Consider the following 27,627-nt stretch of genomic DNA (forward strand, 5'->3'; position numbering starts at 1 on the left):
AAAAATCGAAAAATTAAAATAATCTGTGGATAGATTTTTAAAAAAATCCAATTTGAACATTTTTGCTCACGAAGTACGATATTTCAAAAATGTTAGCATCATTTTATACTTATAAAAAAAATAAAATATAATATATTTGTATTAAATATTCATAATAACTAGAGCCCGGATTTTGATGACCTAAAAAATCTCAACTAATGCCCTTAAAAAGTGCAAAAAATGCCCTTAAAAATGCAAAAATTGAGCAAAAAATGCCGTAAATAAAGTAAAAATATTGAATTAAAAAAATGTTTTGCTCTTTAAAATTATAATGAGTCATTTAAAAAATATAAAGCAATGCAATACTTGTTCTACGTTCATTAAAGTTTGAAAAATATGTTTTATATCCTAAAATAACAAAAAAAGGAAAATATATTGACACCAAAATATTTTTATTTTGTATAGAAACTTTAATGGATATAACAACTTTCATCTCATAATATTACTAAAAATCAGAATTACATTGGATTATTAAATGTTTTTTGATAATTTGAAATGTAAACGAGCGTCTCTTGTCTGAAAGTAAATTTTCATTCCTGCAGAAGCTTCTTTCAACGTCTACTGATGTTATAGGTGTGTACTTGAAAAAGACGGTCTCACTTACTGACAATTCTTCTTCAATTTGAAAAGAATTTGCTTCACCTGTTAATATCCTATAGATTTTCCTCATTGTTTAGAAGCCAGTGTAATAATGAAAATTGATAAAAAATTATAAAAATTGGAAAAAATTAACAGAAAACTTAAAAAAATGTATTAAAATGCAAAATACGTCCCTAAATTTAAAGAAAAATGCCCTATAAATCTAAAAAAATGCTCTAAAAGACAAAAAATGCAAAAAATGCAAAAAAATGCAAATGTCATCAAAATCCGGGCCTTAATAATAACCATTTATAATAAATTTTATAATTATTAGAAGTTTTTTAAGAAGTTCTTGTGATGGCCATATGTCGTTTCGCAACCTAATTAAATACCCGACATTGGAGGATAAGCAACAACCAGAACGCGAGTCTGGTGACAGATAAGTTCTTGTGATGGCCATATGTCGTTTCGCAACCTAAGTAAATACCCGACAGTGGAGGATAAGCAACTACCAGCACGCGAGTCTGATGATAGAGAAGTTCTTGTGATGGCCATATGTTGTTCAAAAATAACTAAACTCAGAGGATAGCATATTTTAACGACATATTTCTTAGTAATCTTTTTCGTGAAAGAAAACATATTCCCTCACATAATATGCAGAATGGATTTTAAATAAAATACTCTTACAGTGTATAGAAATAATAAAATATAAAAAAATGTTAAATACTTTTTCTAATATATCCATGTTCGTAACCAAAGAATGATGCATATCAAGGTAATTCACAACAGCAGACTTGAAACGTTTTGCATTCAAGCAACCTAAAAATACAAAGATAGCTCTTTTAACCTTTTAGTGCAAAACATTTTTGTTTCGTTTTAGCAATTAGTTTTGTGCGGTCTGAAATGGTAAAAAGTTATAAAAGAACAACATATATATGCAATGATTGATATTAGGGGGACCGGAAAGTAATGCTGTTTCGGTGCATTTGATATTTGCTATCAAGAGTTTATTTTTAATCAATAATGTATTCATCCTTGTTAGCTACAACCTTTTAATGACGGATCGAAAATGAATCGAAAAAAATGAATTAGTTTCAAAGACTTACAAATAATTAATGCATCGAAACGACATTACTTTCCGGTCCCCTTAATAGTATAACTAAGTAATATATACTTATTGTTTTACATTATTATCAAAACTTTCCTACTTTTAAAAAGAAAACATTTACGCACAAAATGTTAAACTTTAATAATATAAGAATTAAATTATTTTATACATAAAATTTAAAAACAAAACATGTAGAGTAAAAATTAAATGATGAACACTACGATGAGCTGCTCAGAAGCCAATGCAATTAAGTCCATTTTTTGATATTTTCTGATTTTTGGAAATTTTGATGAAATAAATAATAATCTCCTTAGTTATTAAAGGATTTATTCGTTGGTTACTTTTTTCTAGGTTAGACAGCCTTTCTTTAATAGCTTCTGAATATAGTGTATAATAATTTTAGAAGCCATTGTGAATAAGTCCACCTTTTATCAATATTTAAGTATATACCTCCAATATTAAGTATATTTTACCTCCTTACCTCCAATATTAAAGTATATACCTCCAATTAAACACGACTTTTACAGGACATAAAGGACAACACGTGGAGATCAAGATTTACATTTAAATAACTCGGAAGAAGATGATGTTTGTTGTGATGAATAAACATAAAACTTATGACAATAAATGTTATTTTATTATTTTTACATAAATTTCTTATCTTTTTCAGCTGCCAAAAGGTATAAGTCCTAAAATTTTTAAGATGCTGTCATTAATTCAATAAATACTTACGTTTTTATTGACACACCCAGTACATATCTCGCTTTTTTGCAGAGTTTACACCTCGAAAAAAGACTTTATACACTTTTCTAATTAAATTAATAAACCAAGAATTTTAAAAACTAATGTATAAAAAAATATTAATTTTCTCAATTTTTATGTTTTGGACTTAACCGCATTGGCTTCTGAGCGACTCATATAGGAAATAGCATTATTTAGTGTGTTTTGCTGTTATCTAATGTTATAATTTATTTAAATATATATGAATTAAATTATTTTTCTTACATATAATTTTTAGAAAAATAATTCAAGTAAAGTGAATATTGTAAGATGAACACTACGATTCACAAACAGGAAAGATTATTCTGTGCATCTAGCAGTTATTTAATAAAAATTCTCAAATTTAAAGTATCTATCTGGAAACAATTCGACGTAAAAAAAATATCACCTTCGGAAAAAAAAGGGATCTCACATTCCCTCAGGTAATTTTTAGAAACTGATATTATTTGGAGAAGTACCAACGTTTTAATGTTTATCTTAAACACTTGTCAAAGCAAATTTTACATAAAACTGAGCAGGACCATTTCTGAAAGCTTTCAAAATACCAAAATTATTCTTGCCTGTCCAAAATATTAAAATAATTTCGGTCTTTACATAAAACTTCAAAAAAATACACAAAATTTGAAACATAATATCGTAGAGATAGTCTAAAGTTTAAGGTCCAAAAAACTAAAAGAGAAAAGAAAGAGAGATAATAAAAATTAAAATAAAAATGCTGATATCACGGAATCTTATTCATAGTGAATGAATGTAAGGTCAAATTTAACGACCACGCAATAGATATAGAACCTATTAATATTCTCAACCAAGAGTACCAAGTTAATATTAAAGTCATTACAGCAGGTCAAAACTGTTTCCTTTTTATTCTGAGCGCCGCCAGCAATAAATGACTAAAATCCAATTTTTATGCTACGCAATAGAACATCTTAACTTTAAAACAGACTTTTTTGAATGGTATTATTAATATAAAATAACTGAAAAAACTAAGCAAACTTTTACTGCTTAATAAATAAAATGTTTGAATTAATCGCGTCTGTAGGCAGGGCTAAAGAGAATAGAAGGGCTGGTTCACTCCTTTGAAGTATCTCTTGCCGCGCCGATCCTCCGACGTCACTCTAGTGACGTCACTTTGGCGCAAAGCTCGCACTTTTACTTCAAGAACGGAGCGTTTGGCCTTACTAGCTCTAACTAATAGTGGATCATTTCTTTTTGCGAGATATTCTAAGACATTTGTTATTTTCTATAATGACTTTCCTCAGTTTTTGCAGTGAATTTACAAGAATTTAAAACTATTATCTAAATGCCAGTTTGCGCGATTGCAACTTGCAAAAATTCTGATATAAAAACAAAAGGAAAAAGTATAATTTTTCGCGTGTTCTCTAAAGTAAATAAACAACTATGTAAAGAATGGATTCCGAAATGACACAGTTAATATAAAACCGCAATACGTTTATTCTGTCGTAAAGAACTTTTATAAAAATTCATTATCTAAATAGAAACCGCCTCGCTACTTCATAAAGAGAGGCAGGTGAAAAGAATTAAAAAATAGATAAAGTCAAAGAAAATTAAAATGTAAGTAAAAAGTATAAATAAAATATATAGTATATAGTTGAAATTCTCCTAATTTCATAACATATTTTTTAATGTAGTTATTCTAAATATTTATGATTTTTTTAAAAAATTATATTCTCTTCAATTTAAATATCTATGTATTATATCATCGTAAATTTAAATGTCTATAAACAATTGTAAAATTTCTGATGTCATTATGAACCTAAATTATTATTTTGTTTCAGTAATTAGCGTTTAAGGTTGATGTTTCCTAATGATTAAGTATGAACAAATTGCTATTAACGACATATTTTAAAATCAGGGATTCTAAATTTAACTTAACTTATCTTTATAAAAGAATATGTAGATAAAAAAAGTGTCGATATATGCCTTCATTTTTCTTAATAGTTAAAGTTAAAACTGAACTTTTTAAAATAAAGTATTTATCGTGTCATTTTCACCAACTAGCAAAACATTTTTATAAGTTTAAAATGGTATTTTTTTAATATAATAAACAAGAAAGTTTTTTTTAACTATGTTTATGAACGGAAATAATGTGTTAATTACGTAAAGTTTGAAGGCTAATAACCAGAAAAAGTCCAACTTATTTTTACAAGAGAAAGATGCAAAGTTATCATATCTTTGCTTGCGATCTCCGAGATCTGTAGACACAGTGACGTCATGAGGAGGGAAATCGTAGCTTCAGCTCTAAGAGCGGAGTGAACTAGCCCTTGTATTCTCTTTAGCCCTGGTCTGTAGGAGTAATAGGAAACAATGTAAACTTTAACTATTACTTTTTAGCTGTTGAATCTGAGTCGAATAAAAAAATACTGTAATCCGTATTAGTGATGCAACGGATCTTAATTTGGCCGGATAACGGATACCGGATATCCGGTCAATCTTTGAGCCGGTTATCCGGTATCTGGCCGCAGTACTTTTTTTAAAATAAGTATTCATATTTAATTGGACTAGACAAAACTATCATTTTTCTTTTGCTTATATGATTATATATTTCTTTTAAATAAACTTTCAATTAAAAGTACTTAACTTTAAATTTCTGAATATCAATAAATAACTATTATGTAAATAACACTTAGTTGAAGAATGTTATCTGCACTGAGTATTGATCCTCAGATCGATTATTACTTTATTCTAATATTTGTCTTTAATATAACTGCCAACCATTCAGATCTTTTCTCAATTTTTTAAATCAAGTGAAACTAGAAATTTTTTTTTTATGAAATTAGTTATTTATTAGTTAATATTTAGGGGAGAGTCGGGTACCCCGGTCGGGATTTTAAAAATCAAAGATGTTGGCTGTTATATAATTATAATATAATAAATATGTATATCCGTAGAGTAAATATATTCTGTTGTAATTGTATACCATATTTTTATATACTACATATGTTATATTACATAACTTTCAAAGTACTAACATACTTTAAGAATATTTATATCAATGGTTAGTATAACATAGCTGTTGTAGGCGTGACCAAGATAAAAACTAAAACCTAATACATATTTTAAGTATAATTTCTTTTTTTTATAAACACTATAAGTATAAAAAAAATTATATTTGAAAAGAATATTGATTTTTCTGTTAAAATTACATTTTCTACCATCATTGTGATGAATTATATATCAATATATATTTCATTTTTACCTTTCTACTCAATATTTCGAGCCAAATGTTACTGCTGGATAATCATAATATCCGGCCATAACCGGATATCCGGCCTGCTAGCCGGATAGATACTGCCTGCCGGATATCCGTTGCATCTCTAATCCGTATTGTTGTTTTGTATAACTTTTATGAATAAAAAATATTGAATCAACATAAAACCTTGTTTAAAATTATTTTCAACGCATTGTCTAATATTCAGGGGTGATTGTGAGCCGAACTCAAAAATCCTGAAAATTTCTCCAATAAAATGATTAATTACGTAATGCAAAAAATTAACGTATTTATAAATTTAAATCATTGATATTTTCAAAACATGAAATTCTAAATAAATTATATGCAGCATAATTTATATTAATAGTTATGCATAAGTTTACTTTTATCTCTAATCACATTTATTATTCTACCAGAAAAAATATTTACAAATGAAAGAGATGCCAAGTATAAATTCGAGTTCTAGTATTTCTAAATAAAACATAAAATTTTTTTTAATACATAAATGTGATCAATAATTTCTTGAAACTTTTGGACCTCGGATTTCCGGAAACTTCCGGATCGCGTTTAACGAAATATCCGGAAATCCGGATTTTTTCCGCAGCACAATCATCTCTGAATATAAAACACCAATTGTTAAGTGGTTTCAAGCTTAAAATATCTAAAGAATCTTTTTTCAAATATACTTAAGAATACTGCAAGATTAGTGATTTTTATCTTTATATCACGTTTTGGAAAGTTTTGGAAATTTGCAGGAGTAGTTAAAAAAAATTATAAATTAACTTCCTAATATATTAACTAGTGATTTGGGTTATATAATAGAGAGAAAATATTATCTATCACCTCTTTAACTATATTAAAAATGTATTATCATTTTAATATTAAATTTTAAGTAAAACAATAATTATTTCAAAATATGGAAGAATATTGCCGAAATTTGAGACAAAAATTTTAATTCGGCAGTTATTTTCTTCACGATGAATCAAACTAATAATACAGACTGAAATAATTTTTTTTATTTTGTTCATGTGTTTATAATAAAAAAAAAATTATCAATTTTTCGGCCAAAAAGCAATGATATATTAAAATGGTGCCTGACATTAATCCTAAAAATACAGTTTCGTGTTATCTCCAAACAGTCCTTAGTTATATTGTTCCTTCATTTTTGATATGAGCCCCAAAACCCACATTTTTATATTAGAGACAAATCAGCCCCCTGATGTTGATAGTTTGTAACTTAGATTACATTAGAGACTTTCCAAGTTTTAAAAGTTCAAAATGAACCTTTTCTGAATGAAATACACGTTAACCTTTTCAGTAAATTCTGAAAATTATAAATTTAATGTAAAGTTTTAAAATTTATTAGGTATTTTTCGAAATTAAGATAAATTTGAGCTTAGGAACTACATATTTCTCATGTCATGCTAACAGCTCTACAACAAACATTAATTTTTTTCTATATCAATTAAAGTGATTATCTATATTTTGAATTAAAATCTCAAAAAGACAATGAACTAGAACTATATATTGTTTAATATCAAATTTTTATTTAGTAATAATACGTTGAAGTAACGAGGCGGTTTCAAAAAAACAAATGTCTTAGAATATGTCACAAAAAGAAATGCTCCAATATTAGTTAGAGCTAGTAAGGCCGAACGCTCTGTTCTTGAAGTGAAAGTGCGAGCTTTGCGCCAAAGTGACGTCACTAGAGAAAATCGGAGGATTGGCGCGGCGAGAGTTTCTTCAAAGGAGTGAACCAGCCCTTCTATTCTTTTTAGCCCTGAGATTAATAGCTCTGATGTTATAAGGGATTTAATAAGTATGAAGTTTCACTAAGTACATTTTTAATTATACCTTTTTGCTAACCAGAAATTCCTACGTAGACAAGTAATGTATCAGTTCCTATGGATTGTTTTACACAGAGTTTAATGAAATCAAAACTAAGTTCAAAAGTAATAAAAAAGTTTTACGTATATTAAGTACAGTTTTGTAATCATACATATCTAAATCTAGCATCGCCCGCCCCCCATCAATAATAAAAATGTTGTTAAAATTTTAACATGTTCTGTTAATTTTCTTCTTTTCTGTAGAAGAGGAGAAAGGGCACAAAAATGTTACCATTTTTTATAATTCAATTCTTATAGATGAGGTTCTTTTTGTTTCAGTTTTTCTAACATTTTCTCCTTAATTTTTTATTATGATACATTATTTTCAGAATCAGCTATTTTGCAGAAATATTTTTGCTTTTTATTATATTTTGTTCTTTCTTAGACTTCTGTTCAATTTATTTCTGTGTTTCTATTTGCATATTGCAGGCATGATTTCCCCTTACACTATCGTTTTCTTTTAAGAAATGAATATTTTAATATTAATAAAAATAACTGATTTAAATCAAATAAATAAAGTGTTTTTTAGGGGGTTTATTAAATCAACAATACTCCACTTATATAAAATTCAGTTACTTATTTTTAGTTATATTTATACTTGTTCAACATATTTTTGAATCAGATTTACATTATTCAAAAACAAATATAGTTTTTGCTTTAATTCTATTTGTCCTCATATCAATCCTTTTATTTCCCATTCCTCCTTCTTTATGTTAGAATATTTGTTGATAATGGCTGCAACTTAAATAAACAAAAATACCTTTTTTGCTAGATTGAGTATATTTATTTATGTGAAATTTGATTATTCATGTTATTATATTAAATAAAAACCTTCGAAAGGAAAAACAGTTTTTACGCGAATAAAATATTTTATTTTTAGCTTTAGTAAGCATTTTACTGGATAAACTCTCTTATATAGCTGACTAAAAAATTTTAACAAAAAGTTACCGATTTTAACTATGTGTTGTCTCATTTAATTTAAGAGAAGGATAAAAATAAGAAATAATTTTTTTTTTCAATGTTACAAATAGAATTTATCTGTGATGCCGAGCTCTGTGCTTTGTAATTTTTAGAACTAAAATGTTAATATTTTTAATCAATTAAAAATTATTATTCAAAAATTTTTGTAACTTAATTATTTTAATTTTCTTCAATTAAAAGTAATGAATTGTTAATGATTTTTCAACTTTATTCCTTTGTATTGATATATGAAATTTTTTTAACATTAAAAATTAATAAAAATTATTAGTTAAAGATAAAGTTTAGTTTCACAATTAGTTTCAACCTACACAGTAAATACACTTTTTATTTAAGAAGTATACAAATTTGTGCATAGAATCCTATTAAAGATATTCAATTTGTTCGATTATTTACTGATTCACCAATTTTTGACCACCTTGTTTCAAAAGAAATTAAAATATTCAAAGCAGAAAAAAACTTCTAAATTTTTTTTTTCCAATAAAAAATAGTATAGCTACTGCGCTAAACTGGAAATCAGAAGACTATGATGCGAGACATCACACGGTTTGACTTTGTATAAACATGGTGTTGCCTTAATCGATTCGATTAATTTTCAAGAAAACGGTCATAAAAGTGCCTGCCTATTTTTTTTTTATCCCAGAAAATTATATAAAAATATGCGAATGAACAATATATATATTCTTTTTTAATTTTTGATTTATTTGTAGCTTGAAATTTCAAAAATTTAAATTTTTAGAAAAAGCTAACATTAGACTAAATGTTGGCTTTTCACCAAGCAAGGAAAATTTAAAAAATATGTGTTTTAAACATTAAAAAAGAATTTTATTAAATTTACGTATAATACAAATAAAGATTAAAAATTTTTCTTGCGTAATAAATTTCAAAGCATGAGATACAGAGGACAACGTCACAATCTGGACAGTAGTACCGAGTTTCCTTCCTACTTCTACAATTACCTTAAAAATATGCTGGTACTGCCACCTGGTGTGTAAAATGAAAAATAAAATGTTTTCCGGGCAAAAGAAATGAGTTAGTTTTATTCTTATTGGCGCGTTGCTACTGAACACTCCAGCCCGGAAATATCACGGGAGTGAGAAATAGAGGGCGAAACCTCACCCCGACATTTTCACTGGAGCGAGAAGGAAGGGGGGTTAAAGAGCGCGTATTTTAGTTCTTTTAAAAAAGAAGTAAAAAAAGTGCGCATAAAGAATTGTAAATTAATATTTAAGTGAGGTAGACGAAATCATTTCAAAATTTGAACATCAATATAGTGGTCAGTAACAGCAAAGGAAGGATTAAAGTCTTTAAAAGACAGCTTATTTGAAACACCATCCAATGAACGTTTAAAGGAACTAACGTTTTTCTTTCTTTCTATCTTCACTAAAACATTGATTTTCAAACCCTATCGACTGATTCAGATAATGAATAGTCTTGATATCGAAAAAATTAGTCACACACAGTGGACAGTTCTTTATATAATTGTTTAAAAGAATTCAAAAATATAAATTAAAGACAGAATATGTATTAATTTAATTAAACACCACCACATTTATCACATAAAATAACTATATTTTTTGCGTTTCTTCAATTATATTTGTTCTTTTTGTTCATGTAATAACGGACAAAAAGAAAAATATTATGTCCATAATTAAAAATATATGGTTATTATAATTATGAACTAATAATTATCTATACAAAATGAGAAATCAAGGCATATAAAGTAAGGATGCATATAAAATAAGTAAAGATTATTTTTCCTCTTGATTGCAGAATTAGTGACAAACCCTTGGGATAAAACGATAATCCTCAATTTCTAAGAGATTGATAAGACCGTGTCTATAATTTAATTTTTATTGCTTTTTACCCTCGAAAATTGAAACAATGACACTTTTTTTAAGTTCTATTCATCCAATACCTAAACACCTGTACTGTTTCATAAAGATATAAACCGAAGAGCCATTACATTATGACCACCCTGCTAATAACATGTAGGACCACCTTTAGCCCTCAAAACTGCTAGCATCCGCCGTGGCATTGATTCCACAAGGTGCTGATAGGTAATCTGAGGTATCTGGTACCAAGCGTTCACCAACTGGTCCTGCAATTCCCTCACATTGCGAGGGGGTAGCGTGGCAGCACGAATTTGGTTTTCAAAGTAGGAACGCGAATGCTCTGTTGGATTAAGGTCAGGTGAATTTAAGGGCCAAAACATGACTTGAAAGTCACTGGAATGTTCCTCGAGGATTCGACCCTTATGACATGGTGCATTATCCTGTTGGTAAACACCATCCCCCGCAGAAAAAACTGTTGCCATGAATGGGTGAACCTGGTCTGCAACTATGCTCAAGTAGCTTACAGGCGTCAGGGATTATTCTATGAGGATTATGGGTCCTAATGTGCCCCGTGAAAACATTGTTCCTGGGCGAGAAACCATGAAAACCTGGGAGAGCCCATTGTTATAGATGGAGGGTGGTCATAATGTAATGGCTCTTCGGTGTATATGAGTCGAATTTAGTACTCATCTGTAATTAGTTGTGCGACGTAGACTCACGTCATTGTATTGACGTTGCTTCGTCAACACAATATGACGTTCAATTTTGGTGTTCAGATTACTTCATACGAGGGATCGTTAGTCTTTTTATAAGAGGGAGAATGATCCTTCAAAGGATACGGGGATACTAATACTAATACCTTTTAGATACTAATTTTATTTTTCGTATAGTTATGAGTCATTCAAGTATTGAATAGTTTCGGTTAATTCTTATATTTCGTAGTTTGCCGGCCGGGTGCCGAGCGCTTAGCGTGCCTGGCTGCGAAGCCACTGTCCCGCTCAGGGTATGGTTGTTTCTTTCTGTCCTTTGTTGTGTGATGAGTGAATGTGGTCCACCCTATGAACGAGTATCTGTGGCAGGGTGGTGTGGGTAGTGACTAACTAAGGGTTAAAGTCGTAAAGGGTTTAGTCGTTTCCGTGACTAAGGGTTAAAAGTGCCCACCAGGTAATGTTAAAGAGCAACTTCCGGCATCTTCCAAGGCAAAAGAACGAGTGTTCAGTGCCTACCGTTAAAATAAACACATAGTATAGTTTAGAGTAATTCTAATATTGAATAGATAAGTGTAATTCTTATATTTCTTCAATAAAAATATATATTTCTGAGATACCTTCTTTAATAAATTAAATTTAATGAATTAATACATTGCCAAAATATCTTTTTTTATCGACCACAAAACTTAATTGTATCGACTTGAGTTAAAAACAACTAGAATTAAATTAAACGGATTTTCGAAATAAGGGACACAATGGATTGAAGTATAAAAAACAGAATATTATCTAAACCCAATAATATATTTTTTTTAAAAAATCAATTAACGGTACAAAAACTCAAGGGTCTCAGTGGCAAATAGTCTTTTGTAATAAAATTTATTCACTTAATATTCCGTTGAGATCTATTTGAGGACATAAATCTTTTTTCTTAGCAATTACTTTATTAAAATAACATTTTGAATTAAATATTTATTTTCTTAAGTTTTTTTTAGTATTGCAGCCTCATTAACAATTTGCTTTTTAAATGTTTATTTACTTTTTGGCTGATATAGGCACTTGTTTAATATTTTTCGCCCAAGAGATTATTAGTAATAATGCGAAAAAGTAATTTCCTAAAAGTTTTTTACAATTTTGTATTCATTAATTTCGCATATGCTTATTCTAGGTAGTTTTATACAAAGCAAAGTATCATCATAAAAACATTGGCACGACAGCCCTTAGTGGGCCCAGGGCCTTCCTTAGAAGCTTTTCCTAATATGTTCTTCTCCCTTAAATTTATCTGCAGTTCTTTATTTTCAGTATGGCAAAGTCTTTCAATTTCTTCTTGGGTCTTCCTCTTTGTCTTTAGTCGGAGGGAGTCACATTAAAAACCTTCAATGCTGCTAGCTTTGGGCTCATTCTAATTATGTTTCCTGCTTATCTAAATCTACTTAGTTTTATAGATTTAATAATATCCGCACTTTTAAAGCACTATAAATTTAGTAATAATTTTTTTTTCTCCAGAAATTATTACTATCGAGAACAAGATCTCCTATTTTGTCAGGATCCATATCTCTGAGGTATAAGTCAAGACTGATTTTATCAATACTTTGTACAGCATACTTTATCCTTCTTTTTAGTAAATAGGTTTAAGACCACTATTGAAATCCCAAGAAGCAGCGATTGCCAGAAATAATATTTTTCCTGATTTCAGGGCTTGTGAGTCATTTTGATAGTTTATTTGTATACTAAATAAGTAACTTTTTTACAGATTTAAATTTAAAAGAATTCACTTCAAACACTCCCTTTTTACCAAAACAAATTTATTTTTTCTTCCCATGCACCCTTAAATTTATTTATTTTTTTGCTGATTTCTCCAGTGTCAAAAATGTTTCACACAATGGATCTTATGCAATATTCGATACATCGTCGGCATTTGTCAAAATGTATACTAACTGAATAAAAAAAACATAGTGCCTCCAGCATTACTTCCAGCATCTCTGATTACTATCTCCAGATTTATATTAAAACGAAGACACGTTAATGTATCTTCCTGCCTAATAAATCTCAAAAGAAGTGGATAATTTCCATCGAAACCACCATCGAAATGCTTTCAGTTTGATTAATTTTGATGGAACATAATTTTGATGGAAATCTGATCAGGTCTTCAGAAGCTCGGCTCTAATTACGCTACCATAAGCTTATTTAAAATTCACTAACAGATTGTGAATTTCTACTAAAAAAAATTCTTCGTATTTCTCGGAAGTTTGCCTCAAGGTAAAGACTTTGTCAACTGTGGGCATCTCTTTGCGAAATCCACAATGATAATCACCAATAACGCTGTCTAAAACAGGAGACACGTGATTAAATAGGATATTTGAGAAAATTTAATAAGCGATACATAAACTTACTCCTCTATAATTTACGCAATTCAGTACACCATCCTTTTTCGTATCGGGCATAAAATACTTAATTTCCACTCAGAAGGCAGGATTTCTTTATCGCAATAGACAGTTTTTCCACCATATTTAAGAAATACAGAGGGAATAGTATCTGGTTCTGCCATTTTGTTACATTTCAGTTTATTAATGGCGTAATGAACTTCTTCCAGAGTGGAAGTGTCAACTTGTACGTCTTCAGTACTTATCAACCATAAAGTCCAAGTAACTTGACGCACCAGAGGTACTTGGTTTTTATGGTTGATGCACTTGACGCACCAGAGTTAAGTAGATGGTCAAAATGTTTAAACTATTTATTCATGATATTTTTTCTCTAACAATGGTTCCTTTTTTATACCTACAGTTATCTTAGGTTTAAAGTCCTATTGGGTAGAAAGGATACCAGGCGACCCGGTACCCATGACATTCACAGGTATGCAGACAAATTTGTAACGGTATTTAAAAATTATACTTAAAAACCTCATGCTGCCTAAACTTTATATGAATAAACAACGATACTATATAAAATAGGGGAATAAATATTTATAAAGTATAAGTCTGTAGTAAACTAACAAAAAAAGGCGCCTTTTCGGTAAGCCGGGGGGGGGAATGAAAAAGTCCAATATCTTTTTTTCAATATTTTTTTACTATTTGTTTTATTTATTTTTTAAACACTGAACGCAATGGACGTTCACAAAAGATTACATAAAACAACAAAAAAAATTACAAAATTAAAATGTAAAAAAATAGTTCCTTGCACCTGGCTTACCAAAAAAAAGTTATCTTTACGTTTTGTAAGTAATCTTTTAGTTTTAGTAAAGTTATCTTTACTTTTTTCTGCAGCTCCCGCTACCGTGCTGAAGGATTTCTGCCAGAGGGAATAAAAACTCAAGGAACTAACTGGTCATTCAAGTGGAGAAACTCGACCATCCTTCTTGTTACATTTTCACTTACAGTAAATCACGAGATAAGATATCGTCTCATAGGTAATGTATGATGGTGGGATTAGATTTTTATAGTATAATTAGAAATTAAAAATTCTAAAAACTCTCAACAGAGGCTAAAACGTCCTTGGAAACATCACACGTTTTTGTCATCATCATACTTGACTTTTATTTGACAATAAAAGCAAATAATAGAGAGCTTTCGCGTTACGTTTGCATTACGTAAACGATAACCTTATTTTCTGCTTCTTTGCGATACTGCGCATGCTCAGAAATAACGTATTGCATCTCACAAATAGCTTAAATTTAACGTATGTATTTTAGAAATGGAGAAGTAAAAAACGCCTAGGTTGGGCTATAACCGACAAGTTATTTCTCCTCAGAGAAGTATTAGCTTCGGAAACTTATAAAGATCTAGAACGTTGGAAGAATATGCAGTACGCCAAACAAGAAAGAAAAAGAAGAAGAAAAAGAATCTTAGTTTAAAAAGTTACAGAATAATCTAGTGAATAAAAATACATTTTAGCAATTAATATATTTATGTTTGGCATAAATTCTATTACTATAAAACACACTACATATGACCGTACATTTCTCACATTTCATTCTAATATTATTCAAAAATTATGTAAGAAATACTAAAAATTATCAAAAGAAGAAAAAAGAACTATATTAGAAGTAAAACATTTCTTCCATATTAAATAAAATCCACCCTGGCCTATTTCGCATTGCGACTCATTTAGCATAAGTGATTTCTCTATTTACCCATATTTGATAACATCGTATATCGCCAATTACGTCAAATTATTCCTATGGGTGGATGACTGAATGTAAATAATAACAAGCTTTCTAAAACCGGAAGAAATTGAAAAAACTTCCGGTGTATCCTTCCGCTTATGTCATGCTTACGAGGCGATGTGTGAACAGGCTTAATATTCTAGGAAGTTTTATTAATGGGATTTATGTTTAAATTTGAAGTCGAATTCTTGGCCATAGATGGCGCCACTGAAAAAAAAGAAACGCACACACTGCCTTTAATTTGCTCGGTTTCACCAAGCAGGTTTGCCCGTGTGGCAAGTGGCATCAGAAACAACAACAACGTTTAAATTTAAGCGTAAATTTACCATTCATAAGAGTTTCCTGTAATTTTTAAATTCTAACTGATTGTGAGCCTAAAACAAATTTAAGAAAATTAGTAAATAACATAAATGAAGTGTTCCATGCTTTGAGTGTTATTTGTCTACAGTTGTGTAAGTATCACCCTTAGTTATTTATCGGATTGCATCTTGCAGGACATAGCATGCTTTCGGAGTTTTCTAAATTCTTATGTTATTTGTTTCACTGAAATTTAAAAAACGAGTTATATTATAAAAGCTACAAGTATAATATTTGATGGCGCCTTTTTTTCCAGCTAGGCGTAAAAATCAATCGGAAGTAGTAACCCGGAAGTCCTGCAATGAATTTTAAATCCCTAGCGCCATCTGTGCTTAGCTTTACACGAACAACCATTCATTTTAAAAAGTGTAATAAAAATAAAAAATAATTAAAATTAAGAAAATAAAGAAGAAAAAAGTTTTCGGCAACACAAAACAACTGGCACACAGCGCAATCAATTTAACATACATTAAAATGAGCGGTTTTTGAGATATAGCGTTTACGTTTAGGTTTTGCCAAACGTAATGCAAAAGCAGTATTTAAAGGAATATGCTATTTTTTTAACGTTAAGTTTCGCGCATGCGCTGTTAAACTTAATTAGTCTTTGCGTTAATGTTAACGGGAAACCGTAACGCAACGCAAAAGTTCTCTAATATCTCGGCGGAATCATTTTTTCCTGATATCCCCCTATTTAATATTTACTTCCCATAATAACATGCGATACATAACAATGAACAGATAAATTAATCATAGTAATTAAAATCAGCATATATTTTTAAAAACTTCCTCGTACATACTTCTAATAAGCGGCAGAGAAAAGCAGTGTTATTTAAAGACCACGAAACAAACGAAAAAGGATTTATAGTCAGCGCTTTAAATTTTAATGCCAATGGTTTTAGGAGACAAGATTTAAAATACTTATTCCTATAAAGAAGAGATAAGAGCCCATTCAGACTTTCTCATTTAGCCCCGAGATTAAGACCACGAGTACGTCTCGTGATATTCATGTTTGGCCCGAATTGTCGAATACGAGCAAAGACTCGTGATATTCAAGTTTGACATGAAATTTTCATCACGAGTGAAAATAGTGTAAGGAGTTAAAGAATAAATAAATTATTTCAGAGAATAAAATATGTGAACTTGAAGGCAATAAAAAAATATATATTTGACAGAAATATTATTTTTTTTTTGTTAAAAAAATAAAAGGAAAATGTAAATAGGCTCCTGTTAAAATATCTTTATCAGCATGGATGATGAAGATTTTATTTAATAAAATTAGGGGCATTTCGATATAGCTTGCTCACTTTTGAAACTGCCTTTTTTAATAGAGAGAGAGATTTCAGTCAGGCAGGGAACACTTTTGACGTTCAAGCAGGGAACACCACCAGAAAACCCTGGGCTAACATCCAAAACAGTTGAAAGAAATTGTGTCACAGTCCTCGTAAGAAGGCTGTGGCAAACTTCAGAGTCTCAACAGGCCATGACTGCTTGGCAGAGCACCTCAACAGAATAGGTATCCTTCCATCTAGTGAGTGCCAAATCTGCAATTCGGGAACCATGAACTCAGACCACTTGCTTGTATGCCCTTTACAGGACAAACAATCTCAAAAGCGGGGTAATCTCTGTAAACTTTACTGAGATACCAGAGATCACATGAACTCTCTGTAAAGACTACTCCTCATTCTTCACTGTATATATTTTTTTTCTTACTTTAATTTTATCTATGTGTTCTTTTTGTGTTAATATGCGTTTGTCATGTGTTTCTTTGTTTGTTAATATAATTCTGTTCCTTTTTACTCCTTGTTTATGTCCACTTAAAGCTGAACATTGTATATGGATTAATATTTCTAATAAACCCATATGTAACAACAACTTTTCAAGGCTCTTGTCTTCAGGCAGTGGAAATCATATCGGAATCCACCACGATCTAGAACTACTACACAAATGCATTTGAAAATCATGTATGCTTAATCAAAATACTTTAAGATTTTCTACTTTTGATTATGAGCATACAAAGAGCGCAGTTACACGAATCAGTTCACATAAGTTAAAATATTTCAAGCTTCATAATAAATGGAAGAAGCGATTTAATGAGATAATAAATACATTGCGTCTTATCCCTTTGTTTTTTTTATCATATGAAACCTTGACCTTCTTAAGCGTAAGTGTTTGTCTGGGGACAAGGTTTGGTTTCTTTAGAGCGACATAATAATTGGCAATCTTCCAAGAGTATCTTCTTAAAATAAATGAGTGACTAGATTACGAGGTAAGGCAAAGCGAATTTGGAAATAAAAAGAAAACATGTTTATTTTTCCTAATTTTTCTTTCCTATTCCGAAACAGCAGTTTAAAAGATTTTATATTTTTTATCTAAAATCCAGATTTTTAGAATTGTACCAACAGTCAAAACAGAATTTCATTCCTAAGATTTCTAGGCTTTCTCCATAATTAATTCTACTTCATTCTTTTTCTTTTTTTTTGTTGTAAAATTTTCAAACATTTGAAATAGAATTTCTAAAGGTTTCCTTACATTTAGAACAAATGTATTCAATGATTAATAAATTTATTTATTTACGGATTTTCAAAATGAAATTTGAAGCTGTTTTCATAACGTGTTTTCACAGAGAAAGTAATAATTGCATTTATTTTACAACAATATTAATTACTTGAACACTATCATAAAGCATCATATAAAGCTCTCCAGAAGACAAAGAATCCTATATAAGTTAACAATTGTCTAAAGGCGCAATTCAAATTATGTTCAAAAACAAAGAACGTCTTTAAGTTATGATGTATTTTGCCGTTCATTATGTTAATTTATAGACTTTAATTTCTAAATTTTAATTTAAATTATTAAAAAATTATTTATTAAGGAATTAATAATTGCGATATAAAGGCGAAATTTAGAAAAAGTACAAAATGATCACATTAAAATGAAATTTATCTTAATGTGCGGAACATTTCACTATGTTATAGTGATTATATTCAAAGTTTATTTAAGGGTTAATGTAAAGGGATATAAAAATATCTTATAGAAAAAAAAAATATTTATTGTAATTCATTTCCGTAGGAATGCACAACCTTTTTGGATTAAGAGCTGAGTGCCGAACTATTTAGCGTTGATTTAGCATTTAGCTACGAACTATTTAGCTACTGATGTTAACATAAAACTATTATAATTGTTGACGGCAATTATGAGAGTTTTAACGTAAACATCAGTGTTTAAGATACAATTATTTTAATCAGACAACTTAGTAATATATTTGCATAAGTAATATATTTGCATAAAATGAAATTCTTTTATTTAAATATAACTAATTAAATTAACTAAAGAATACCAAGCTGATACTTTTCAAAATAAAAGTATATATATATATATTTTTTTATTTTATCAAAAACTAGATTTATCGAAAAATATTGGTAAAAATGATAGTTTTTTCTTCATTAAAAGCGTATTTTAAAATAAATTAACTATAACGTTCTTGAATGAAAGTAAAAAAAAAAAAACGGATGAATATTTTATTGAGCATAATAAATGCAAATTAAATATTTTAATTAAACAAATTGCATGGGGTTTAAAATGATTTGAAATAAATCAGAACGCATTATAGCTCAAAATAAGATATAACATTCAGTTGCGATCGTGTGCAGTATATTTTTAACTTATGAACATTCATATTCAGTGATTTATAAGAGATTTTATGAATATTAAACCTAAAAACGGTTTTTAAGCACTTATTTAAGCTCCAAATTATTGGAAACGAAATTTAAAAAACAGTAACCTGTTTAACCCCTTAACGATCGGTTAATTTTCAAGAAAACGGTGATAAAAGTGTCTATTTTGCCAAATACACGTATTTGATTAGTGCTAGTATCTAGTTTAAAATAAACTAACTATTTACAATTACCTCAAAAGTATCCTGGTACTGCTATATGGTGTGTAAAATGAGAAATAAAATGTTTTCCGGGCAAAAGAAATGAAGTAGTTTTACTCTTATAGGCGCATTACTACTGAACACTCCAGCCCGTCAATATCACGGGAGCGAGAAATAGCGAGCGAAAACTCATCCCGTCATTTTCACAGGAGCGAGAAGGAAGGGGTTAAAAACCCGTATTCGAATTTCGCGTTTTGTAATGATATTGCATTAAAGATATCGAAATTAAAAAGGGGAAAAAAACACTTGAAATATTATTTTGATGCTAGCAACTTTCAAAAAAAAAAAAAAAAAACGATTGAAAGATTGCCGATTTCATCGCCCATCCATGCTGAAGATGAAATCATAGAAAAATAAAGCACGTAAAAACTGATTGCGTGCTTTAAATTGCTCAGTTTGAAAATTGCAAGTCGTTGTAATACCGAATTATAAATATCAGGATTTTCGATTCTGCTTGAAAAAGCAAAACAATAACTTTTGAAAGGACGATAATAAAAAAAAAAATTCTTAGATTTGTGATGAAAATGGCACAAATAAAGCGCACATTTAATTGTTGTTGACTTATTCCTCTTGGTCAGCAGCAGGCTAGACCAAGTCAATGAGCTCGAAAGTCTTCCGGAAATCAAATACAAGTAAGGGACTCTAGAGTAGAGGTCTTTCTTTTCCAGACCAAGACAGTGTAAAATGTGATCGGGAGAAGCCTGAGCAGAGTTACACCTCGTGCACGTTGTATAGGTCTTTTGCCCAAGCTCAAAAGAGAAACACCTGATGTGTCCACTTATGAACCTACTTATGGTGGACTGTATGGCTCTATCAGCCCCTATGATAAGTGCCCCACCACCAGGAGTCTGTCCATTATACCAAGAGCGGGCCGGAGGGATGTTCCATAGCTGTTGGTTAGTGGTTCTGATCTTGGAGCAAATTTCAGGGAAGATCAAAGATCGACTTGAAATTGCGCTATCAGAAGCTCCCTGCTTGGCGCACATTTAAACACACGATTAGAGGGTCAGATTAATGCATATTAAAAATATCCGGATTTTCAAGACAACGTATAGAAATGCGTAGTGCCGAAAACAACGATAGAAAGATAACTTGAATTTCCAATAAAATTGACACAAATAAAGGACGTCAAAAGTAATTGCTATTGTCGCGAGTCGTTATAATATGTATTTAAAATATCAGGTATTTTAAGAAGCACATGTGGAAATCCGACAACACGTTGCAACTTCCGAAAACACGATCGAAAAGTCATTTGGATTCATGAAATGGAAAAAGAGCTTCAAATGTGATGACTAAAATTCGAAATTATTGCATCACAATTTTGTCGTATTAAAAAATATTGAGTCTTAAAACTTTGGAAATTCGTAGCGATAACTACCGAAAAACGCGATAAAAAAAACTACATAGTAAATTTGACGCGTCAAAAACTTATATGTGCAACTCAAAAATTGTCAATCTTTCTCTCTCCCTATATATATGTATATATAGGGAGGAAAAAAAATCGAAAATTTTTATATATATATATATATATATATATATATATATATATATATATATATATATATATATATATATATATATATATATATATATATATATATATATATATATATATATAAAATCAACTTCAATAACTTATAATTTTTTTTTCTTCGTCAACATCTGTTTTTCTGAACGTTTCTTCATCTTTAGGCCAATTTTCTTCGCTTTCGACCATTTTGGTCCATTTACTTGAGAGCAAATCATTAGCACTGCATCCTATTGATATGATATCAGCTGGATTATCATTTTCCTTGATGAACTTCCAATTAGAAAGGATCTGTTAAACTTTGGATCTCAATCTGTTTGAAATAAATGTCTTCCACTAATTTGCATTTCCTCGAATCCATCTAAGTGCTATGGCTGAGTCCGAATAAAGAATATAGTTATTCATTTAAAACACTTTCCTTAAAGTTTTCAAAAATCTGGAACCTATGAGAGAGGTCATCAGTTCTAATCTTGGTAGACTCAACTTCTTCAATGGATCAACGCACACCATTGAAGTAACAAAGTTTACGTAAAAAGTTTTGATTTCTTTCATATCGAATATATGCAATCGCTTCATACGTCTTCTCACTTGAGTTACAAAATACAATTATTTTATATTTCCCTATTTCTGAACTGTTATCTTCTTTATAGAAATAATTTCTTGGCAATGAAAGTCTCTCTTTTACATTTACTTCTTTATATCATTTTTCCCATTTCAGTCTTAAAATATCTCCGAATTCCTTATCCCATTCAAAGCCTTGTTCCCATATTTCTTGAAAAAGAATTTTAATTCTAATCGTGAATGCTGTTATATATCATATTGGACCAAATAATTTCGATAATATGTGTAATCCCATTCAAAGCCTTGTTCCCATATTTCTTGAAAAAGAATTTTAATTCTAATCGTTAATGCTGTTATACAGGGTGTCTCAGTTAAGCGTTTCAGAACTTCTAAGAGGGGTAGGGGGCATCCTGACGACTCGAAATCATACAGCAATGCGGGGTCGGAAATGCTTTCCTGACGCGGTAGATGGCGTTGTTCGAAAGTTCCAACCGAGCTTTCCAGTGCGTTGGCCTCCTCAGTCACCCGACCTATCATGTCTTGATTTTTATTTCTGGGGTCATATGAAAACACTGGTTTATGACTCCCATGTTGACAATGCTGAGGAGCTGGTTGCAAGAATCTCAGTAGCTGCCGGGGAAATTCGAGATATGCCTGGAGTATTGCAGAATGTTCGGATGTCCATGCACCGGAGATGTGAGGTGTGCATTGTCGCCGGTGGCAGAAACTTCGAACACTTACTTTGACCCATGTGCCTTATGCTTTTTTCAATGTATTATTAAAACGATTTTTCACTTACGGTCTCTTTTCTTTATGGTGCTTCTGTGTACGTCACTGCTGCAGGAAAGCATTTCCGACCCCACATTGCTATATGATTTCGAGTCGTCAGGATGCCCCCTACCCCTCTTAGAAGTTCTGAAACGCTTAACTGAGACACCCTGTATATCCTATTGGACCAAATAATTTCGATGATATGCGTAATACGCTTCTTAGTATTTTTTACATTTTCCAAAGAATCAATTAACGAACTTAAATTTAAATTAAATTTATCCTTCAAAGTATTCCAAATTGATCCTAAAACTTTTTTAAAGGTTTTGTTTCTTAACTAGGATGTTTTTCAAATTTGGTGTCTTGCCACTTTTGGCATAACTCCTTATAATTACTCTTCGCTTTCTAAGGTTCATTGATGCATCCTTTAATATTAATTTAGAGTCCCGGAATGATATTAGTCCATCTTCAATCGCATTTGTACCAGTAATAAGATCGTCAACATATAAATTTTCATTTAAAACCTTAAACGCCAAAGGATGAAAATCTTTATAATTTTTGGAATGATACCTTATAGTTCTAGCCAGTAAAAATGTTGATGATTTTACTATGAAAGTTACGGTTCTATTACTTCATAAATTTTAATTTTCTTGGGAGGGAATTGCTCTGATCAAAGAAATTTAAGATTACGCGTTCATCAATTAATAATTGTAGAAAATCCTTTTCACAATCAACAATTATTCTTATCTTAAACTCGCGAAATTTTAATAGTAAAATTAAAAGATTAGAGTTTAGACTTTGGGACCGGATAATAAGTTGTCATTTAGGGAGTAGCAATTTTTTTCCTTAGCCGAAGCATTAAAAACTATCAATAACTTGGTGATTTGTTTATCATTTCTTATCTCTGGATGATGAGGTAAGTAACATACCATATTTGGAACTATCGATTTATCATTATTAGGTTCTATTATTCCTTCCGATAATTGTGCTCTTAAAACACTAGCATAATTTTCTTGCAAAGAAGCATTTTTATTAAAACGCGACGTTAAAGAAATTAGCCTTCTCTTAGATAAATTAAAATTGTCAGAAATGTTTACTTCATCTTTAAATGGTAATTTAACTACGTATCTGACATCCTGAAATTTTATATTTTGTTCAAATCGTTACAAAGTTTCTTGTTCTAAAAGTGTATTCTGAATTTTATCATTAATACCTAAGCTCTCAATATCCAAAAATTCCCATAACTGTAACTTTATATCATCATAAGAATTATTTTCAGTATTTAATTCCTCACAATAACATAAATTTTCAATGATTGAATCATTTTTGAAATTTGAATGAGATATCCCAGTTATAATGTTTTTACATAAAACAAATCTTTAGTCAATTCTTTTATGTATTTATGTATTTCGAAAGGAATTTATTCCTTTCGAAAGATATAAATCAGTAAACGCAAAATCCTCAAGAAGCAACTTTATTTCCTTATTATGCGGTGGGAAAGATGCATGTTATGATACTAGAAAACAATAATTCGAAATCTGACCTTCGGGTTGGATATTTTTTATTGCTTATACTCGCCTTTATGTTATCAAATGTTTTTTCTAGAGGTTCACGGCTTCCAAAAGTTTAAACTAATAAATTTTCTAAGTATCAGGAGATTAAGCTTTTGAGCTAATTCTCTAGAAATCAATGACCTCATCGATGCGGAATCAAATAAAATATTTATCTCCTGCGTTTTGTCTGCCGAATGCAATTCCGCAACACATGTTTGCAAAATTACTGATTGAAATTCCCCTTTCGGAGTTCCAAAACAAATTATTTCGTGATGAGATTTACTATTACATTTTTTACAAGGGCAAATTTTACTCCTACATAGCGAACTTACGTGTTCTTTACGGAAACATTTAAAGCAACGACTTTCGCTTATCAATATATCTCTTTTTTCCGAAACCGACATTTTCACAAATAAATGGAATCAAGTTCTGATTTACAAAATACACAATTAAATTTTACATTAGTAGCCAATGTTGAAGCAGTGGGAATATCCGATCTGAACTGTTTTTGAAGTGAAACTTCCAATGCGATTTCCAACAAGGTTGCGTTAAACGTTTAATGCAACGATAAACAAAACATTAATAACAAGAAAAAGTCGTTTGGTTGCCTAGCAACAAGCTAGAGTTGCAGTTATTACATCAGCAGACGATTTAAAACAATTATCCTAACTAACTGTTTATTGATGACGGAACATCTTTATTGCCACTATCCACTGCAGGTTCACAAGCTCTGGCAGACGTTACTGGTAAAGAAATTTATTATTGTGAGCGGCCTGTGATTCTTGAAGGAGATTTTAATGTGAATTTCTCGTTATCTGAATCTGAAACATTATTAACCTTCCTTAAAGACAAATTTGGAATGGAAATGATAAATGGTAGGAATGATCCAACAGGGGGAACTACCATTGAGGCAAGAAATATTGAAAAAATAGAACTCAAACATTTCGTATCTTACTTTAGTTATCAAAATCCCATTGTAAATGTTATAGATTTAGATATTTCTCCACTCGAAAATGATAATTAAAAGATGCGATCAATTGTGAATCGTAAGCAATGTTGATAAAGTTTGTCTTAAAGAAACAATATGATTTCACTAAAAATCAATTTCTACCCCTTCCTATTTTCATTTCCACATTACGAAGTTTCACTTCTTCCGCGCGGAGGGACTCCACGCACTATTTTTTCAATTAATACATCTTACATTATTAACTAAGCATTGGTGTCAATAATAATGTGATTATTTTTTTTAATTTCAATTTATTATTTTTTTGTTATTTATTACTTACCCGGATTTATAAGAATTATAGTGTTACTGTTTCTTAACGTTATCATGGAATAATGTAGATAGACGATTCTCGTACTTGAATTTCTTTCCTAATTTGAATTAATTCCGAAACTTTAAATTCAGACTTTGCTTTTCATTTGCAGTTGTATTCTAAAGTTAAATCTTCCGGTATTAGTTTTAATAATATAGGGCATAATAAGGGTTCATGCGTTAAAGAATACATTTAAGATTTTTAAAGATTTAATGTTTACTTCTGAATTATCATAAAAATTTCGTAATGCTCTAATATCAGTAGAATTTTTAACGGAATAGAGATTTAATCGACGATTCATGACTATTAATCACTAAATATTCGCGCCCAAATCTGTCTTAACCATTTCATCCCCTTGGTATAATTTTCTTTAGTCAAAACAAACCCTCTAATAGCATTTAATGCAATTTCCCGAAGTAAACTCTTTAAATAAGTAAATTTTTGTATCTCAGTTAAAATTTCGTTTTCATGAATAGCGATTTGAAATTGATTCCAAAATTCCAGCTATAATGTTGTTTCACCGTAAAATTTATTTATGCTTAGTTTTAGAAGTTTAACTGTATTACTTTCTGGAATAAGTTTCGATTTCGTTGTGCACTCATAAATGATTCTCCTCCTTCTCTACTTTCTTTTATGTTTTCTTTCAAAAATCTGGCGATTCGAGATTGCCACTTGATTATTTTTCCGAATATTCTTCGATTCCAGTAATTTCGGTTTCTATTTCCTCACTTTTATTTAATGGTTCAATTCGATTATTTAGTGCTTTTAAACTTTTGTTCTTATCAATTAATTGTTTTTTACAATTTGTTAATTCTTCGATCTCTTCTTTAATTTTAACATTATCATCATCCATTAAATTTTCAAATTTTGTTATTAATCGAGTTGTTTAAGAGCGGATTGTGATTTTTTTCTCTTTAACCCCTTCCTTCTCGCTCCCGTGAAAATGCCGGGTGAGATTTCGACCGCTATTTCTCGCTCCCGTGATATTGACGGGCTGGAGTGTTCAGAAGTAACGCGCCAATAAGAATAAAACTAATTCACTTCTTTTGCCCGGAAAGCATTTTATTTCTCATTTTACACACCAAATAGCAGTACCAGGATATTCTTTAAGGTAATTGTAGATAGTTTATTTTAAACTAGATTTCAGCACTAATCGAATACGTAATACAAATACAAAAGTCAAAAAAATAGTTACTTTTATTACCGTTTTTTCGAAAATTAACCGATCGTTAAGGGGCTAAATCATCAAATGAATCCATGATTCAAATCAGAAGCCTTTATCAATTTCTTAGTCGTAGGTTGGTGCGCCAATGTTAAATACAATGATTTCGGGGTTTTGAAGCATTAGAAAGAGCTTTATCAAGGTATTATTTAATAACAAAAAAAAAGGAATGATGTTCATGGCACGGTGCTATATAAAAAACTGAATACAATTAATCCTTTTACATAACTGAATACAATTAATCCTTTTACATTACTGAATACAATTAATCCTTTTACCCAATAGATGGCGCAGAGCGCCATTTGTTGGATTTTAAAAAAATATTATTATTAGCATTGAGAACAACTAGGACTGCTTCTTAATCGCGAAAAAGTTCGTAGTAATGAATAGTTTATAGTTAAAAATAGATTTTTTCTCTCCAGAAAACCAGTTATATGAGCAACTCACCCATATGAGCAACTCACAAAGGGGTTAAGGTATAAGGTAGGCCTTTAATACTAATTTACCAATTCAGCGAAATTCTTATACATAACAACAATATTATAGAAAATCACCGAAAATGATTTTTTTTTGTTGTTGTTGTCTCTATGGCAGTTTAGAAGAACATTTAACAACACTCGTAAAAAAATATTTGATGACACAGATGGTCAGGTTACAAAGATTTTGCTCTCTTTTATTATGCAGGATTAATAATGTTCTTTCCAGTAGATGTCGACTTTGTAATTTACATTTTTATATTCGGGGAGAAACTTAAAGAAATTTACACTCCTACTTTTCAGAACATAATTTTTGATGATTAAATCTTTCCAAGTTGTTATATTGTTGGGTGCTGGTTCATAGAGATAAAAAGAAGTTGTACGTGACTATCTGGTGGCACATTGCATTAGAGAACTTTAATATGACACAGCCTTGATTTTTTGTATTAGCGATCTCAAATCGTATTTGTTATGTTCTAAAAGGGCTGTATTCCATCATACAAATTGTGATTGGTCTAAATTGTCGATAAGAGATTCCTACCTTTAAATTTCTTTTCTCTTATCTGTAAAAGGCAAAGACTTTGCCCACTTATTCATCAATAATTCTCC

At 30.1% G+C, this 27,627-nt stretch overlaps 1 protein-coding gene across 8 annotated transcripts in view; it reads right to left on the reverse strand.

The window, feature by feature from the left end:
- LOC107445918 (uncharacterized) overlaps positions 1-27,627 on the reverse strand; it is a 227,196-nt gene that overhangs the window by 40,057 nt on the left and 159,512 nt on the right. For all 8 annotated transcript variants that reach the window (XM_016060415.5, XM_071183495.2, XM_071183493.2 and 5 more), the window contains one exon: positions 1,346-1,437. In XM_016060415.5, the coding sequence (XP_015915901.1) occupies positions 1,346-1,437 (92 nt within the window). The remainder of the gene's footprint in view (positions 1-1,345; positions 1,438-27,627) is intronic.

The sequence above is a fragment of the Parasteatoda tepidariorum genome, chromosome 7 (assembly GCF_982258835.1).
Source record: "Parasteatoda tepidariorum strain Cologne lab strain chromosome 7, Ptep-v5.0, whole genome shotgun sequence".
Classification (NCBI taxonomy): Eukaryota; Metazoa; Arthropoda; class Arachnida; order Araneae; family Theridiidae; genus Parasteatoda; species Parasteatoda tepidariorum.